General features: G+C 33.2%; 1 protein-coding gene across 1 annotated transcript; it reads left to right on the plus strand.

Moving 5' to 3' along the window:
* Window positions 1-11,680: 11,680 nt before the first annotated feature.
* On the plus strand, window positions 11,681-13,409 carry LOC122314090 (NAC domain-containing protein 83-like). The gene is made up of 3 exons (XM_043129497.1): window positions 11,681-12,135; window positions 12,369-12,655; window positions 12,865-13,409. Exons 1-3 carry the CDS (start codon window positions 11,955-11,957, stop codon window positions 13,168-13,170), a joined length of 774 nt encoding a protein of 257 aa, XP_042985431.1. The 5' UTR covers window positions 11,681-11,954; the 3' UTR covers window positions 13,171-13,409.
* The last annotated feature ends 7,269 nt before the right edge of the window (window positions 13,410-20,678 follow it).

The following is a 20,678-nucleotide window of genomic DNA, read 5'->3' on the forward strand; positions in this document are numbered from 1 at the left end:
ATAAAGTTAGAAAGACGATGAAATTTGCTTGTAAAATGTGGAATCTATACCTTGTAAGTTTCGTAGAACGAGAGAGAGAGAGAGAGAGAGAGAGAGAGAGAGAGAGAGAGAGAGAGAGTTTAAACGGCGTACTACATATCTTTTCATGTGTGAGTTGATGATGATATCGAGCTAGTGGGCCACTTGCATGGTTCACGCGCCCGTAGACAACCCACGACCTTTTGTTGTTATTTTGATGGTCTTTCCGACGAATTTTCTTTGAAATATGCAGTGCAAGCTCAGGATTGGAGAGAAAAGATCAGATTCCAAGCAATGAAAGCAACTTCTCTAGGTCTTAATTGGCTGTTTAAAAATAGCTAGCAAATACGGATCGGAAAAAGTACGTACGTACGTACGTTTCATGTACTATATATTATACGTACGTTCGAGTATTATATATATTTATATATATGATCATATCGATCATATCAACTACTTGTACATGTTGGGATTTAGGACCCATATCAACTTTTAGTATTATTCATTGATCATGTAATCACCCACTTTGGAACTGCACTCGATAATTCATGTCACTGCGCGCAGCATTTATTCCCTAGCTCATCTTTTTCTCATCGGACAGTGACGTTGTTGTACTGCATGGGCCCTAAATGAAAATTTTCTCCAGCTAATTCCATAGAGATAATGATGATAACGATCATTCATATATAGAATCAACTTGCAGTTTTATCGAGCACATGACTGAACTGTATTCTTCAAGAAATATATGTACACGCAATTTGTGTTTTGTTTTCCTTTACATGAGAAGTTTAGTTTTTGGATGGTTTAGCCATGCAAGTTGCTGGGGCGGACCCGACAGGTAGCCAATTGGGTGGAACCCAAATGTTGCAACTTTGCCATCAGGGGTCTGATTCAATCTTACGTAGTCAAGTAGAATTGGGCAATAGAGATATATAGAAGATGGATGGATGACTATTCTTGCAAATGTATGGTCCTACTCCGATCGTCTATAATGTTTGTAAAGCCATCCAACTTTTGGTTGCCTCTAACTGAAGAAAGGCAGCTCTCTCTCTCTCTCTCTCTCTCTCTCTCTCTCTCTCTCTCTCTCTCTCTCTCTCTCTCTCTCTCTCTCCATTTGATTGACGCTTACTGCATATATCCTATTGGAAATATTATGGCATGTCCCAGACGAGTTGACAAAGCTGTAGCTTGAAAATGAAGAAATGATCTCAAAAACTCTATGGAAAAAGGGGTAAATGACCAATGGAAGTCATCTGCATCATTAAGGATAACTTGGTCAACTTTGAAATCTATGGCGTCTTTTGAATTGCTCCACTCTTGTTCTAGAAAAGTCTTTTTATTGGATATTATAGTCAAGAAAATTCAAATATATTTAATGTTACTGTATATGGCAGTACATTATATTATATACAGTTCCATGATTTCCATAGCATGATAACATCATATGTATTAATCTTAATTTTTTTCAGCAAATTAAACAGGCCTGAGAAATCAAGTGATCTTTAATTTTATTAAGATATAAAATAAATAAATAAAACTATCTCCTATCATTTTAAACTTTTGAGTCAAATAATAATTTTACATAATATTATAATAGATTAGGTTATAAGTTTGAATCTGACTCTTCACTCTATCATATTTGATTAAGCATTTCATATATCGGGACATCCATTGATGAAGAGTCTGAAACACATATGAGATGAATATTAATATATAAAATAAATAATAAAATCTATATCTTCCTATCCCTTCAACTTTTATAACAACCAATAATTAAAAAAAAAAAAAACTTCTTAAAAATCATTGTATTTATCCGTAATAAAAACAAAAATTTAAGTGCCTGTAATTATGAGGACACCACTTTTATCATTGATCAATATGATGATTAGGATAAAGGGCATGATACATTTATGATTGACATAAAGGACTCGCACGGCAGTATATATTTCTTCTTGGACATCATCCTCCATTTTACTTTTTGCACCTCTTTTCTGCTTATAATTAACTGGAGAAAGAAAAAAAGAAAAAAGGGTTAATTACCATTCGAGAAAATCAGATTTGTTTTTTTTTTTTTTTTTTTCTTGTAGAACAAACAGATGCTGTACGTCATTCGATCAAAAAATCTATGGAAAATAAAATAAAAAGTCAATATTCTCATACGAGATCACGTACGTATCTTTCCCTTTTGCCAAAGAAAACAAAATAACATCTCTGCAGAGCAAGAACAAAAGTCAATAATCATCCGTAGGGCTTTCTTTTTCTTCTTAAGCATAAAGTTTTCATGTGTGTTGTATTCTGCAGATAGAACAAAAGCAAGAGATCAGTAAATTCTCACTCCTATAGGGCTTCTCTCTCTGTCTCTCTCTTCTCTCCCCTAGTGTGAACATGTTAGGTGGTACATGTGGTATTTAGATGCATGCTTCAAATGAGGGCAACCCCAGATCAAAAGTGAATTCAGAAGATAGAGAACACATGAAAAGTCCCATAAAAAGAAGATAAAAAAAAAAAAGAGCAAGAGAAAAAGGGGGAGGAAACCAATCCAAACCAAGCCAAAAAGACATGATCTATTAGTGGACATTACGTAAATATTGTGTAATCGTTTAAAAAAATAAAGTTTATTATTAATTTTTTTATATAAATTTTATATTTTATTTATTTTTTTCAAAACGATTACATGTAAGTTATACAATTCATATTTATAAATATTTTTCTCATATTTAGTGAGAACAAATTAAAGGGCCCTTCTAGATCGTAAGAATTAAGCACATAGATATTTTCCACTGAACAACATATTTTACTCCAAACACAATAATTGCAGCCTTTGACGTTTCCCCTCTTGCTCCATAAAAAATGAAACCCTCTTCAACACCCACACGCAAACTCCTTTGACCCCAAACAAAAGAAAACGAGAGATTCAAATTATAAAATAAAAAAGCAAGAAAGATCACAAGGAAAGGGAAATAAAAATCAGAGCCGCAATTCGGCTTACGAAAGCCCACAACTTTTTCTTTCCATAGAATTATATTATACAAGTGGGTAGAGAGATCAATTGCTTGTGGGAATCTCATACTTTATTTTTATTTTATTTATTTTTTATTCTTGCTCTGTATCTTTTCCTATTTGGTCATCTCATGAATTTGGTCTAGAATTACTTGTGGAAAATAAGTAGTTTCCCATCTCTCTAAGGAATCGAATCGGGCCAATACTTCAATTGTCAATGTTTGAGGCTCCCGTTTAACTAAATATCGACCGTGCCACGTTACTCTCACTATTTTTATCCATTCAATTCCACAACCATCCCTGATATTTCAGCATATCTCCAGTAATGACATATTTTTTTAGCCAAGTTTGCAATAATTAAGAAAACAGAATTAGTGGAGCTGCCCAACAATATTATTAATCCATTACAGTTCCACAACATTGGATATTCAAAAATTCAAATGCATACCATAAAAAACCGATCCCAGGTTTCCTTGGTGGATTAATGAGAACAAGAAAGGATCTTTGTTAAGATGGTTGTCGTTATGTTTGATGTTCCAGTACTGCGCATGCATGCATGCTTAGAAAACCGCTGTAGAAAATGGCGCATTGTTATAAAGAAAGTAGTAGTAACATAGTGATCAGATTTTGCAGTGTGGAAATTATGGGAAAGCTGAATCGATCCCAAGAGTAATTCCATGCCTATATTGGCATGTACGTGGGGGCGGGCCAAGTAAGTCTGAGTAATTAAAGATCAGAATCATCAAGAGATTGATAACTAGGGAACAATGCAGGCCAAGTGTGGTGCCTGTGGATCTTGGAGTAGTACTTCAAACGGGGTGGCATGCATCAGAACTACTAGAAATGGAGCGTGTGATATATACGTAGTGGGACGTATAATTGGCAAGGCAATCAATGACCCATGAAAAATGAAAAATATCAAAGTTGCGCAACTTTGATATTGTGGAGGCTCGAATCCGATAGATAATCAATTATTAACCAATAAAAAAACTAGAAAAAAATTTAAAGAAAATGACACATGCATGATGATCGGCATTGTGGTGGGAGAAGATCGAGGGATCAGATCAGATCGAGGATATATCGAGCTGGCCATATATAATAGAAGCTTGGGAAGAGACTTTATTCTGTTTTTTTTTTTTTTTGGTAGAATTTGGTGGAAAATATTAATTATTAACATTCAAATAAGAGAAAAAACATAATGATCACAATATTGACTTCTTTAAATATTATATATTAAAAAATCTCAATAAATACCTGATCATGTATTTATTAAATTCGGGTGCATGCATGTGCATGCTGAATATTGGGATCGAGTGCATCGCTGACATTGGAACCAATAACTTGGGATTTAATATATATTTATTATAAAAATTGAATTCTCGAAGCATTTTATGTAATTTTGTAATAAATTCTGTTACCTACAGTCATTTTTACATATTTTTTATACACTTCAATGATATAATTGGTCAAAATAATTATTTTATATTAAAAAAATAACGTAATCAATTACATTAGTAGAATATATAAAAAATACATAAAAATAATTATATGTAAAACTTTTATTTTAGAATTATCAAAAACTCATGTTCAATGACTATAATACGTACACTCGACGTTTGAGTTTGTCACGTCTATACATTTAAAAATTATAAAATATAGTCACCTTTTGGGACTTTGAGTTTTATAAACGACGAAAATATATAGATAACTCTTCGAGATGATCACTACTACTCAGCTTTCTAGACATTAATGGGTTCTTCGAGCTTTATTAATTATTAAAGAATTTTAGAGATGACATCCATGATCATTTTTAGGGTGTATATATATAATTCAAAAGGTTTTAAATCAATTTTTGTATAATTAGTTAAATTATTGAGATAGTTCTCTCACCTACCATTTGGGGTTTGTGGGGTTTGAGTTGTTCATAAAATTTCTTATTACTTTGGGAAGAGTTCCAACTTTTACAATAAGAAAATCCTGCTAATTTAAATTAAAATACAAATATTATTCCTGATCTTTGAATTTTATCATTCTAGTGGAGTAATTTGCTGATAAGACATTATATTTTAAATTATTATTTATTTAAATAGTAGATTAATGAAACTATTTAAAATGTTTTATATCAATAAATATGATAAAAATTACTAGTTTTGGAATGAAAAATAATAATAATAATACTAAAAATGAACCAGCAATATATAAAAAATCAAATAGAAGCTTTTACAAAATTGTCTTTCCAAATGGGGTGAATAATTATTTTAAAAGGAACAATTACTTTTGCAACCACGAGCATAAGAAAATCGAATGATGGGGAACTATAATTACTCAGCATCCAAGAAGTTAATATCATTATGACTTCTCAGTTTTGATTGTACCCTATTACTCTTTTGTAGTCCTAAAAATGATTGATATTTGGAAAACAATATTAAAAAAATTCCGAAATTCGATAGCCAACATGGGTATATATATATATAAATAACTGTTGTAGATATTAAAAAAATTTAAAAATATACTTATAAATTGATATAATTTCATTTGATATATTAGATTTATTTTATAATAATTAAAAATAATTTTACAATTAAACGTATCATATCAAGTTATGTGAACTTTTTATTTTTTTTTTAAATAAGTTATGTGAACTTATGAGTTTACTATTTTTTAAGATTTCCTGGTGGCTAGCTAAATCATTTCTCATACATACATATATAAATATATATATATATATATATATATATATATATATATATATATATATATATATATATATATATATATATATTTATTGTACATGTGTATTTTAACACGAGACATGTGCAATTATTGTAAATGATAAAAACAGAGCAAAAATGTGGCCAGGAATTTCGATTGAAATTTGAAAGTCGTGATCTATTGTCCAAATAACACTCATTCGTGATTATTGGTTTTGTTTGATCTCCAATCTTCAATTGCTTAAAGAAACCCATAACCATATATAATAAGTCAGGGTTTGTCATTTTTTACCTAATCTAATGAATGCAAGCCAACCTTTCTTTTTTAAATATATGCGATAGTAAGTTACATTTAGATGTTAAAATGATCTCAGATAATTTGTAAATAATAATAAAAAGATAATTAATAATAACAAAAAAGTGCTTAATAATTTATAAGTAGTAATGAGATAGACTGAAGTATTCTCACTTACCAAATATGGCCTAAAAACTCTAGGGTAAATATAAACCATAGAGTTTGATCTTAATTTAAAATATAAATCCTAAAATTTTGCATTGGTTTTAAAGTACTACAAAAATGATAGAGCCACCCAAAAAAAATGATAGAGCCACCCAGAAAATATACACTTGTTTTGTACCCATTTTTTTTAAAATTTTTATTTATTAATAATTAAGGAATTGCTTTTAAGTTTTGTTACGTACAAATAAAGTCGTATATTAATTTACGTATTAATATTGATTCTTTCATATTCAAAATTTAAATTAGTATTATTTTTAATAAAATTTATTTTTTGACCAATCACATTAAATTAATGTACATATTAGTGTACAATTATGTTTGTAACTAGATTTTTTTTAAAAAGTTTACACTATAAATTCGGTAGAAAAATGTGTAGAAATTTCTGTTACACAGCACCACTGTTTAAACTAAACATTGAACTAGTTTCAACCGAATGAACATCAAAACATTATCATTACGAATTATTGCCATATGGTGCCATCATGAGTTTCTTTTAGTTAGAAGATAACCCATGTACATAGACTAAAAAACTGGTTCCGCCAACCATTGTCTATAATGGCGATTGAAGGTAAAATGAAAATTTACATGGAGAGAGAGAGAGAGAGAGAGAGAGAGAGAGAGAGAGAGAGAGATCATTGTCCCTTGATGATTCGTTTTTGGTGAATTCTGTAGAATTTTTGTAGTGTTCACGGTGAAATAGATTAATTGCGGACTAAATAATCGTTTATTTAGAGATCAGTGTGACAATTCGATTCCATAAACGATGTCAATTGTCCAATATTTGATGGATATATAAATAATCCAATGTTTATTATATAACTACCCTTAAATATATATGTGATTTCTAGCATTTAAAATCTTTTTCATTTGTCAAAATTTTAATAGCCTGATGGCATATGATCCAATTTTTCAAATAAAAATTATGAATTTGAAACCCCCGCCTTTGTAAAGAAAAAAGAGAAAAAAAACTTATCCACTCTATACCAAAATAAAACGTAATTAAATTTGAATAAACTCGTTGGTTTCGTAAAGAAAGATCAATAAAAGTACCAATTCTTATCGGACAAGAAAAATTATGCACAAACTCTCTTAGCATCTTCTGTCCTAATTTGTCTATCAATGCCGCAAAAAATGTTGGCCTACATGAGAGTGAACTTACTACACAAAAGAGGGAGAGAGTGGGGGGAAAAAAAAAGAAAAAAAGAAGAGACGATGTTGACAATTATCTATGCAAATGATGACTCAATTACTGGCACCAACGATCTGTCTTTATCCCAATTGAGTTTACTTTGTTGAAATTTACAAATTTTGAGTAATGCCTTGATCTAAAATTTAATATCGGATACGTAGGTGCCTATAAAAACAGACTGTGTTCTAAAGTTATTTTGGTTTTCTATTAATCTTATTTATCACGTAAAACTGAGTTCAATAACATTTCATGGATAAAAGTTTCTCCAAAACTAGGTTACACTTTATATGAACTTACGCTATATTTGATTAGTGAGATCACCTCAAACTATCTCGCTATTATTCATTACTTTTTTATTACTATTCACATATCATTTGAGATCACTTTACATTTAAATATAGCGATATTTTTTATTGGAAAAATTACAAAGTAATGGTTTGAGTTTGAGTTCACAGTCAACTCATTATCCTTTAAAACCTAAAAAATTTTCTTTCTTCAGTAATCTAGAATTGTTAATCTTATTAAGAAAATGTCTTGTTATGAATAATAAGAGAAAAAGGGTAAAGTAAAATTAAAATTAATCACACAAACAAAACTTACATGATTTGGTTACGTTCCTACGACTATGAAGTTGCAAAAAATTTTATTTCAAATGATAATTACAATACAACGTAGCGGTCGTATATGAGTTTAATATAATATATAGTAAACCCTAATTGACTGGTCGGGTTGGATAAAGAGCCAAATAGGTATTAAAAAAAGACAAAAAATAAACATAAGAAATCTATTAAAAAATTCATAATAAATTTTTCTTAAGATGAGACATCAAATCAGACTGCTACAAATACAACTATGCTCCACGCATAATAATAATAATAATAATAATAAAACTCTGACAATTTAATAGATTGGGAGACAAAGAATAGATACTTTGAACGATTTATCCTTAAAAAGAGTTAAAAAAAAGTCCATCAGAACCAAGAATGAGTAGCAAAAATCCGAAAGTGGATGCGTTTTAAGTCATGTTTATTTTACGTATATTCGTAAATTATAAGTAGAACGAACTAATTATCATGATTTTGATATAAACTTCTAATTGGTCTATTTTCATGAGTTCCCCATAAATAAAATATTTAAGCAAAAATCTTATTTTTATATGAGATGAATATTTTATTATATAAAAATGACATTAAATGTATTAATTTAATAGACTAATCTTACAATCATGGAGGGGGGCATCGTTTGAAGGTGGCATTTTTGTCAGTTATCCTAAATCCGACGTGAGAGGCCGTCGTTTTGAGGTGCAAGTAGGACCCCCTGACGTCTATTCCCTCCAGCAAACCAACCCAGGAGGCACACAATTGATTACTCAATTGACCAAAGTACCCTAAATTCCCCCACGAAGGAAGATAAAAGATAGAAAAAAAGAGCAACACGAGTCCTCCTCCTTGTGAAAGGATCTTATTTTAATGCATTGTCAATGTCATGGAATGGACCCCTCCCCACCCCTACCCCCCCAACGATAACACCTTCTTCTTCTTAATTCATTTTAATGTTTTTACCAAACAATTAAGGTTATTAAATTCACTTTGCACTTGCGTGCACCCTACTATCATATTTTTATTTTTATTTATCTTCGTGAGATAATACCCATATAAATCACAAAAATAAAAAATAAAAAAAAATGAAATTCAAATCAAGGTTGCTTGACCTTTTCATTTGAGATTTTCTATGGAAAATACAAATTCATTTCAATGTTATTCTCTACTTGATTAGGATGTGAGTATATGCCTTATTATGACACATTTTCAAAAAGTAATGTTAAATATAAGTTTCGAGGCAATTATCTTTCTCGATACTACTTTTTTTTAAATGAAAGAGATTGTCTTGAATATACACCTACATTGCTTAAAACAATTTCATTCGAGAGATTTATAATTTAAAATTAAAATAAAAAATCTAATTTTTAAATTGCTTTTTTAATTTTTTATATCAAATATCTTAAATTATTTAATTCAATTTGAAAATTTATAAGTTTCAAGCATAAGATTCCTAACTTCGATTGACCACATGTACATGTTTCTCCACGATCGAAATTAATGGCATATTATTATTTTTAATTATGATTTATTCATTTATTGTGTTTAGAGTAGTAGGGTGATCGTTGAGATTCTCCTCAATTTTAATTGATGAAATTGCTTTTTCTAGGGGGAGAAAAATATTGAAGTACATATTTTTTTAGGCTTTAGTACAACTAGGTCCCAATAGAACCGCATGCATTTATTTATTCCGTACCTTCTTCGGTATTTTTTTTAAAGAAAATTAAAATCTAAAGCGTTGGTTGGGACCGTGAGAGCGTCCGCACCATCTGTTACATGTGTTGAGAGAAATTATATTATTGAAAAGAGTAATAAGTCATTTTTATATGCTCTTTATATATTTTATTAATATAATTAATTAGATTAATTTTTTTAACACACAATTAATTATATTATTAAAGTGCACAAAAATAACTGCACATAAAATTTTTGTATTGAAAAATATAAAAAATCTTACCTTTATTTTTAATGTGGTTAACATTTTTATAAAAAATTTGTTCATTTCAAATTTGTAGCTAGCATTACTCATATGATTATAATTTTTCAAATGTCACGTATTTTTTTTACGAGGAAAATAATATTTCACTTTATCAATATTACTTGTTAAAATTACGCACTTTTAAGCTATGATTGGAATATAAAAGTAGTTAAACTCATTTGAATTGAGTTCAAATTTAAGTTTGGTAGAATATTCAAATACATAATTTTTAAATCACTAAATATTATTCAATTTAAAACCTATTTATATAAAGAAATTACAAATTTTTTTATCTTAAGATCTCTTTATACGTAAGACTTATAATTTTTTTTTATTTTTTATAAAATACATCTAAACTCATTTTAATATCTAAATACATCTAAATTTATTTTAAATAGATTTCATAAAATTTACTCAATCTTCTCAACTTATTATTATCCATAAAGAATTTAACTCAACTTAAAATCATCCTTTATATAGGTTGGTAGTCCTTTAGTATTGTTTATTATTATTATTATTATTATTATTATTATTATTATTATTAAAAGTAAGATTTTTTATTAACAAATTAAAATTTAATATTTATTATCTTTTAAAAAAGAATTCACGATATTCCATCATCATGCAAATATTATTTCTCTTTTCATAATGGGTTCTCCGGTCACATGGGCACCAACAAGGGTAACTTTGTACTTTCGCAAGGGCACTGCTGAACTCCAGCTGTAAGCATGACACGAGCTGACTTCACTGTACCCCCTCGTGATTAATAGCAAAATAACCATATTGCCCATTATCTTTTCCATGGCACATGACAAGACCCAATTAAATTGCCACCACAACTGAATCCATCACCCTCCATAAATTGCTTTGAAGAGTTGCGGAAACTTAATTCAATTTATAAATTAACTAAAAAAGTTTAAAATACGACACATAAATATAATTGAACCATGATATTCATGTTAAAAATAATAATATTTAAAAAAATGGGTCTTGAGGTGATAAGTTGATAACTCTTAATAAGTTATTAATAAAAATTCTTTTTTTTTTTAAATAATTTTGAATTTTGTTAAACAAAAATCTCAAAAAAAGAAGTTTTATTTATTTATTGAGAATTGTGAAGTATGGTTCTCCAAAAGGATGTTGAAAGCCTAAAATTAGATGAGTTGAGAAAAAAAATTAAAAGTTTAATAAAATATTATTAAAATATTTTTTTTAATTTTTTTTTTTATTTTAAAATTTAAAAAAAGTTGAATTATTTATTTTATTTTATGTATAAATTTAAAAAAATTATAATAATTAAATAAGATAAAATGAATTGAAATGAATTATAAAAATAAATGAAAATTTAAGACTTGAGAATCATTTTTCTTTCAAAATAGGTACAAGGGAGAGCTTAGATTATTCATACACACACACAAAGGTGACAAATTAGTGTTTATTATTTATTTATTTATTTAATTTTATAGGAGACCCTCAAATGAAACTCTTTAGACGTTTGTTTGTTGTATTAAGATTAAATTAAATTAAAATAAACAGAATAAAAGGAATAATTAAGAAAGGAGTTGAGTCTTGTTTACGCCAAATGGGTCGTCGTACTCGTATCCCATTCCTCCTCTCTACTTTTCTCTTTTTAAACACCCATTACTATAAAAGAAGCACCCCACTTCTCTCAAACAACCCCCAACCCCCAACCCCACTCTCCCTCTCTTCCTTTCTCTTCCTACCTTTTCCCCTTCCTTGAATGCCATAGCATCTCCCCCTTTTCTCTTTCTCGTTCCTGTTTCTTCTTTTTCTTCATATTCCTTGCGCTTTAAAGCGGCTATATAAGTGGTCTGCATGAGTTGCTTCGTTGCTTGCTTGCTTGAGTTGTAGCTAAGTTTGGTCCAGTTTGAGTTTTTGGGACAAAACAGAAGGGCTAAGCTTTGTTTTGGGTTAATTGATGGAGAGGCTAAACTTTATTAAGAATGGTGTGTTGAGATTGCCTCCTGGATTTCGTTTTCATCCCACTGATGAAGAGCTTGTTGTTCAGTACTTGAAGCGCAAGGTCTTCTCTTGCCCTTTGCCTGCCTCCATCATCCCGGAAGTCGATGTCTGCAAATATGATCCTTGGGATTTGCCAGGTAATTTGGCTAATTTACATACAATTAATCAAAGCTTTAGGAGCTCAAAAGTCCCTTCCTTTTTTGTTTTATTTTATGAAATATATTTTTAAAAAAAAATTCCAGATATTGAGCTTGGTACTCGTATATAACCAAATTACAATGGCATATGGCTGTAAAATCAGTTTCTTGTAACATTTAGCAGTTTTTTTTTTTTCGAATTTTCTGATGCATGAAGTCTTTTTGGGGTTCAGGCGATTTGGAACAAGAGAAGTACTTCTTCAGTACTAGGGAAGCCAAGTATCCGAATGGGAACCGATCCAACAGAGCTACCGGTTCCGGTTACTGGAAGGCCACTGGAATTGACAAGCAAATTGTAACTTCTAGGGGGAAACAAGTTGTGGGGATGAAGAAAACTCTGGTTTTTTACAGAGGAAAGCCCCCACATGGGTCCAGGACTAACTGGATCATGCATGAATATCGCTTTGTAAATACTGAAACCACAGCCGCCAATACCCCACAAAAGAAAATCCCAATTGTAGTGAGTTCTTAGTTCTATCTTTTTCTGTTTCTTTGTTTCACTTCTGCTGCACTGTTACTAAGAACACCAAATCTATCCGAAATTTCAACAGCAAAAAACTTCAAAAGCATCCATGAAACTCTGCTCTATGAACTACCTAGCAGCATTGGTCTTGTTAATTATGCTTAAATCTGTTAGCAAAGTAACGATCTTGTTTGCATCTTCTGCAGAGCCCTGGGGTTCCAATGGACAATTGGGTTCTTTGCCGCATATTTTCTAAGAAAAGAAGTTCTAAAAACGAGGAGGAAAACGTACAATCCGGCCACGATAACGCAGCCGCCGTCGCCCAGAAACTTGGGGTTACTCGGCCAGTTTTCTATGACTTCATGACAAAGACCAGGACTGATTTGAATCTTGCACCTGCTTGCTCCTCTTCAGGATCAAGCGGAGTCACAGAGGTCTCTTCTAATGGGTCAGATGATCACGAAGAAAGTAGTAGTTGCAACAGTTTCCAGTATTTTAGAAGAAAACCATAACAAGTATTTACAATCCTCGTAGCAGTTCTTAATCTGTACCGGTGGTTTGGGTGCCTGATTCCCCTAATCAGAATAACTTAAGCTTCGTGTCTGTGTCCTATATGTGATTATCCTTTCAAAAAAATAGAAGAATCTAAGAAACAATGAAACCCGGCATCAACTTTGTCAATGGCATATGGTCCTCTGTAGAAAAATCCCAGATCAGTTTCAACATCAAATATAGTTGGTATTAAACTCCATTTGCTTGCATTTGAACAAGTTTCTCATAACACGTTATAAGTTGACGTTGTTAAAGCACGCCATGCAAGGGTACTTCTTTATCGAAAGGTAAACGATTTTTAGTATAAATTGAAAGAGGGTAAAGAAAAGCGGAAAGAGGGAAGGAAAGAGAGGGAAAGGTGAAGGCATGCATGTGTCTGTGACTCTGTAATATTAACTTTGTGAAAAGGGAACTGAACCAATTCTTGGAAGCACAAGAATAAGAACATGATCTTCGCAAGATCAGCTTCGCACGTGGCTTCATTCCCCCTTTGTGGAAAGGCAAACCCACTTGAAAGAACCTTGGTCTTGTGTCCAAATGGATCGAATCTCCAAATAAACAAAATGAGAAAATACGATTCGTCCAATAACATCATAATCTTCATAAATACTCAAATCCATATCATTGGAAAATTAGCCTAATCTTGTACAGACATCCTGAACATATTCACACATTCATAGATCCTCTAATCTGCTCATTGAAAAATGGTTCATTCTTGTTCAAAGAAACAGGCAACCTGAAAGCTATTTTCCACAACATTTGTTGCAATTGTCTTGCTCTCTTATAATACCAGTACAAGGAACAGGTATATTGCTCTCTTAAATTTGAATCTCCAAGACCAGTAGGTGAAAGTAGAGAGACTAGAAAAATGGTCTTTGTTTTTGGGGGGGGTATCTAGCATTGAAAACTAATACAATGGAGTTAGGTTGTCAGAAGGTGCATGATTCCTTGCACCTTTCTACAAGTTAGCTTAAACAATCCACGACAGAAAGCATTGGTCCATACTGGCAGAGAAGTATAAATAGGATTATATACAGAGTGATGATTTTTTCAAGATTCTCCATATACAGTACATTAACGGGACACGATATACATTACAGCAAATATCTTCATAGACATTCTCCATCAACCTTACAGCTACACTGCAACTTTAAATGTGAAATACTAACTATTTTATCAATATATACCACCTTCCATATATTTGTTTCATACAAATCTGAGAATCAAAGAGTGGAGAATGAGGTAGAGATCACAAGAATAAGTTTTAAACCTTTCTTTAATTACCCTTTACCCCACTAGAATTATTCCTCATTTTGTATCATGACTGCTAAATTACCAGATTTCCTTTGAGATCTATTCAACAAGATTATTTCAAAGGATAAAGTGATAACCTTATTAGCTTTGCCCACAAAAAATCCCATATTTCTGTTTTGGTGAAGTAATATTGTACTTTAATCTTCTTCATAGAAAAAACTAAACTTTTAAGTACATATTGTCTTGGACGTGTCATGCATGCATGGAGTCACCGGCCGGCTATAGTTGACTTATCCAATGATCAATCTATAAATTAAGCTGAAATTACAACTTATCTATCAAAGCGATGATAATGATCAGGTACTTAATTATTAATCCATTAATGGAGTTCCGTATTATAAAAAAAAATGAATAATTAAGGGATCTGTTAATTCAGGAAATTGCTAAAATATGCTAGAGCAAAACCTGCAAGTTAGGTTGTCCCCGCACTCAGACAAGGATGATGATATCGTATGCAAAATAGGTTAAAAGGGCAGGCCACAATCCTCACAATCGCGCCAGGTGGACACTGGGTAGATGAAGGACGGCATGCAGGATGCCTTCTCAGCTTGATTAATTTTCTGTATCGAACTTCTATTAAGTTGTCATTATATGAGAGGGAAATTAAAATTATTTATAAGAAAGAATGAGCCCTCCTACTTGCATGTCAGTACATTCTCATTCTCTACTCTGCTTGACTTAATATAATTTGAAAATTTGCTTTGTATTATGCATTTGTGCGTACATAGTGAGTTGCAAATAGAAATTTTCAAATAAAAAGGTAAGGAAATCGTATTTTGCCGACCGGAGTTTCTTGTGACAGTGGTTTAGGGAAATGGAATCCTCCTAGAGGCTGTTGGAGTTCTTCACGTTTCGTTTTTGTATATGAATCTCAATTTCATAGGGTTTGTGGATTGCTGACTGGGGCTACAGTGTTTGTCAATCACATGGGCAGCTCGTCATGGGACACCACACACTCGCAGCTCAACAGGCTCACCTGATTTAAGGTCAATCACAAAAAAGAAATCCTATATACATATATATATATATATATATATATATATATATATATATATATATATCTGTGCAGGAAATTGGTGAGGACATACCATGTGGGTCAGTATCATGGATGGGCAGAGTTTTTGACAACTCCTATTCTAAACACATTGCCTTACAGACAGGGAAAGGGAATGGATTATCAATTAATGTTGACCTGTTCCCAGAGGGCCAAAACCAACCTACTTTTATATGCAGTTTTGTTTGCACCAAAATTAAGTTAAAAACAATTGTTGCTTTGTATCTCTGCAACAATAACATCACCATTTTGTATTTCCTCAAAACCATGTTCCAAACTATATGATCTGATCAAATATGAGTATAAAATGTTGTGGGCCATGTTTGTACTTGAAGATTTTTAAGAGTCCCCCCGACCCTTCTACACCAACCAGATTGGTGTGCCTGTCAATCTTAATTATCCATTCACACGCTGTAAGGTATCCAAAGGCTTAAAGAATCTCTCTCAAATGAGGATTCTGATCTCAGAAACTGAGAAACTTCCAAGAAATTAAAACTCAAAAGTTATAGCCAGAAATCAACTCCCCAAAAAAATCTAATTACCAATGAACTGTCCGAACAGATGAAATGAATGCGTGGATGGATATGTTAATGAAATTGGGGCAGTTGCCACCCAAAGAGGTGGGTGCCCCACTCATCTGAAGCATCAGAATGCTGAGCTCAGGAGCAGTTGGGTGCGGTGCATGCATGGACGGCAACAACCTGAATTATTGTGGGGAGTGTAGTTTCTTACTCTAAATATGGCTACTTTCTGAGCAAGTGCAACATATGCAGCAAAGGAGCTGCAACATCACATCCATGTTAAAAATTCAAGCTGCAGAAGTCACATGCTATGTTAAAAGACAAAAAGTACACATTGGATGAACATATGAACAAGTTTTCTAGAAAGGCCCACAGGTGAGAACATCAAGTTAGAGTTGCGTGTAAAAGCTCAACCAGCCTCGAGTGGCAAAAGGATTTCCTTGGAATACCGTAGATGTTAATGGCGTATACAATTATTGAGAGTTAAAAAATTATTAATTCAGCTATTTTGGATGTCAAAGTCAGCCATTGGGTTTTCAACCTTTCTTTCGGTTTTCGAGTCCACACGACATATCTATCTAACCACATTTTTTTTAGAAAATGCTAGTTTATTCTTGAATTTAACCATTAGTGTATTTTAATTTTTTTTAAATGTTTAAACAAGTTATTACTTGTATATTTGTATATTTTTTAAAAAATATTAAAAGAAATGTTTGAAAAAAAAAATTACACTTGCACTAGAGGAACGGCTAACGACAGAATAGGAGGGTCCTTTTATTTTCAATCACAATTTCCTTCAACAACAACAAAGTATTATCCTTCATATGACGGCCGACTGAGATTCTCCGTGAGAAACCACAGAAAAGATCTCTTATCTGGCACCTCAACTTGGGAGAGACTACCCCCGAACCCCCTCAAAGTTAGTGCCATCCAGAGAAATATTTATGAGGCATAAATGTTTTGCACGGGGCACGAAACCCCTTGTTCAAACAATTGCGTAGAAGCAAAGTTATATTTACATTCAAACCAAAGGAAATGCTTTCACTGCCAAAAACCAGCAGTCATTCGACTTGAATAAGTACAAACTCCATGATATATATGGTCTTCCCACCAACCTCAAAACTAGACTCCCGCACTAAGAAATGCGACACTTGGGATTTACGCATTAAGAAAGCGCATCAGACAGAGAACAGTTGGCCAGCTACACAATCACAACAGGTTCAACCTTTGACGCACATCGTTAACAAGGGAGTTTTGGAGATTTTGATTGATGACCCAAAATTTGTTAAAAGGTTAACAGGCACAAGATCATACAAGACTATGATTACACTTTGTTTAAAGAATAACAAGCTGCCAAACACTTCCATTCTCAAGATAAATAATAAAATCATAATCTTATATTATAGAACAATCAAAATGGTGGTCAGCTACAATATCCAGTTAAATTTTAATTAAAAAGAAACATTGAACTATAAGAATGGGTAAATTAACTCCCTTTCAGGCTTGCCAGGTGTTCTTTCTCATTTCATTTACTAAACTGCTCCTGCTGTCTTTCTCACTAGCTACATGAGTACCAGCCCCTGAGGTTTTCGAAGGAGGTGATTCAGAACAAGCCCTCAGGACAGCCTCATTCTGCAAGGAAAAATGCATTTCTGAGACGTCAGCCATTGACATCTACAAATCCATGATACAAAATCCCAAATACAAGTAGGTTTGTAAAGTATATGAACATGTATGCTCCATGAAATTAAGCATGCCTCTGAGCCTGATTTACAAGAACTACACTTTTCTTTTTTCAGTCATACACTCATCCAATGGATCTTGAAGATCTTGAACCCTTGACACTGTTGGTATTAGGGGTGAAAGTGAGCTAAAGTAGGAGCCAGAAATCTTTTTTCTTTTGTGTGTGTGTTGGGGTGGGGGGGTGTATTATGGATTTTAAAATTTTTGGGGTCCAAAGTTTTAAGTTTTAAGAAAGATTTAAGGCTCATTTTGAGTTTCAGCAAAAACTTGAATGCATGTATTTTCTGATAGGCCACAATGATCTGAGAGGGGGCATAAGCCGAATCCCAAATATTTGGGATGAGCTTGTACCATGCATGCAACGTAGGAGGTGTATTGGTCCATTAAAGCATGTGAAAACAATGCAGGAATGGACTGGGTCGTGGCAGTTTACATGCAGAAGTAAATGGTCTTCCGTAGTTGCAAGTTTAAAGCAACGCATCCGAGGTTGCAAGTTTAACGCAACGCATCCGTAGTTGCGGGTTTTACGTCATTTTATTTCCATTGTTATTGCTCTGTTTAACGTGTGTTGAATTTCAATTGTCAGTTGTTAACTTCCCTTGCATTACGGTCAGTTTGTACGTGGCTTTGCTTATTTAAGCAGCCAATGGTTGTCAATGAAAAGTGAAGTAATCATTTGTTATCCAACTTGCGGTACTTTTTCACCCAAAGAGAAACTAGATATGTAAGTGTGGTACGTTCTCACCCGAAGAGAACACAAGCTAGCTCTAGCACTTATACACGCTGCGTTTGGGACCTATCATTGGCCTCAGAGCCAGGTTACTATGGGAACCATAAAGAACGTATTGAGCATCTGGAGGCTGGCTTGGTGAAGTTCAAGATGGGCTACACCGGATGGAGCTTGGCATGGCTGACAGACTACAGCATTTAGAAGAAACTCTTAATAATCTCTATGATGTATTGCTCGCAAATCAGGAGCCTCCACAGCACGGTAACCACTACCGTGAAGGCGACAATGGGGGACAGCACATTGTCTCTTCCAAAACGAAAATCGGAATTTCTTCAATTCTCTGGAGATGACCCGACAAAGTGGTTCAATCGTGCGAACCAATTTTTTGAATTTCAAAATACTCTCGAAGCCTGCTTTGGCCTCCTAGCACTTAGAAGGAGAGGCCAACCAGTGGTGGTAGTGGATCTGTAGGACTTTCCAAGAAGAAGGACGAGTTCTCTCATGGATAGATTTTGAAAAGGAATTATGGGCGTATTTTGGGCCTTCGGATTGTGAAGGTTTAGATGAAGCTCTTTCACGAATCAGGCAGACTGACTCCTTGAGTGAATACCAGCGGGAATTTGAACAATTAGGCAATTGGGTCAGAGGCTGGACGCAAAAGGCTCTTGTGGGAACATTCATGGGTGGTTTAAGGGCGGAGATCTCGGACGGGATCCGCATGTTTAAACCGCAAACATTAAAAGATGTTATCCGCTTTGCGAGGATGAGAGACGATCACACAAGGCAGCGGGAGTTCTTACAACCACCCCCCCTTGCACGAGCTCCTCTAGCTCTTCCACCAGCAGCTCGTGTAGCTCCCGCAACACCTGCTGATCCGATCAAGCGATTATCATGGGAGGAAATGCAAAGGAGGAGAGCACAAGGCCTCTGTTTCCATTACAATGATCGTTTTATAGCCGGGCATAGATGCCAAAGACCCCAGTTGTTACTCTTGGAGGGACATGCGGGTAATGTGGTACGTGAGGACATCACTAATCAACGGATATTGGAGGCTGATCGAGGTGGAGGGGAAGTGGAATAAATTTTAGTATAATGGAAGCATTTTCTAGCCGAGGAGGCAACATGGGATCCAAAAAAAAAAAGACTACGGTAAATGTTTCTGAATATGGACCTTGAGGACAAGGATCCACTTAATGGGGGGAGTATTGATAGGCCATGATGATCTGAGAGGAGCCATAAGCCGAATCCCAAATATTTGGGATGAGCTTGTACCATGCATGCAACGTAGGAGGTGGATTGGTCCATTAAAGCATGTGAAAACAATGCAGGAATGGACTGGGTCGTGGCAATTTACATGCAAAAGTAAATGGTCTTCCGTAGTTGCAAGTTTAACACAACGCATCTGTAGTTGCGAGTTTTACGTCATTTTGTTTCCATTTGTTATTGCTCTGTTTTATGCTCTGGTTTATGTGTGTTGAATTTCAATTGTTAGTTGTTAACTTCCCTTTTATTATGGTGAGTTTGTACGTGGCTTTGCTTATTTAAGCAGCCAATGGTTGTCAATGAAAAGTGAAGTAATCATTTGTTATCCAAATTGCAGTACTTTCTCACCCAAAGAGAAACTAGATATCTAAGTGTGGTACATTCTCACCCAAAGAGAACACAAGCTATCTCTAGCATTTATACACGCTACGTTTGGGACCTATCATTTTCTTAATAAGAAATTTGGGAAAAACTATGGTTTACTAAAAGTTTTCTAGGGTTAGAAGGTTCTTTCAATTTTCTCTTACCCCGAGACTTCAATTTGAAACTTCCCTAAAATCACTTATGATGCCCATTTTCACATAATAAGTAACTGACTAACTTTATAACCTACTCACATTATGTGGGTTTTTTTTTTATTGCTAAACAAAATTTTATTGAGAATAAGAACTGTGTGGGTTACTAGTATTCCCAACGTGGGACTGCCTAAAAGAAATATGTTCATATGAGCTGCCAACAATTCAAGCATGTAAATGGAAAACAATCCAACTTAAACAAGCAAATGTAGAGCTATTGAAATGATTATGACACAAAAAAGTGCATTTCCCATTGCGTTGGCTGCCT

The sequence above is a fragment of the Carya illinoinensis genome, chromosome 6 (genome assembly GCF_018687715.1).
Source record: "Carya illinoinensis cultivar Pawnee chromosome 6, C.illinoinensisPawnee_v1, whole genome shotgun sequence".
NCBI classification, from domain to species: Eukaryota; Viridiplantae; Streptophyta; class Magnoliopsida; order Fagales; family Juglandaceae; genus Carya; species Carya illinoinensis.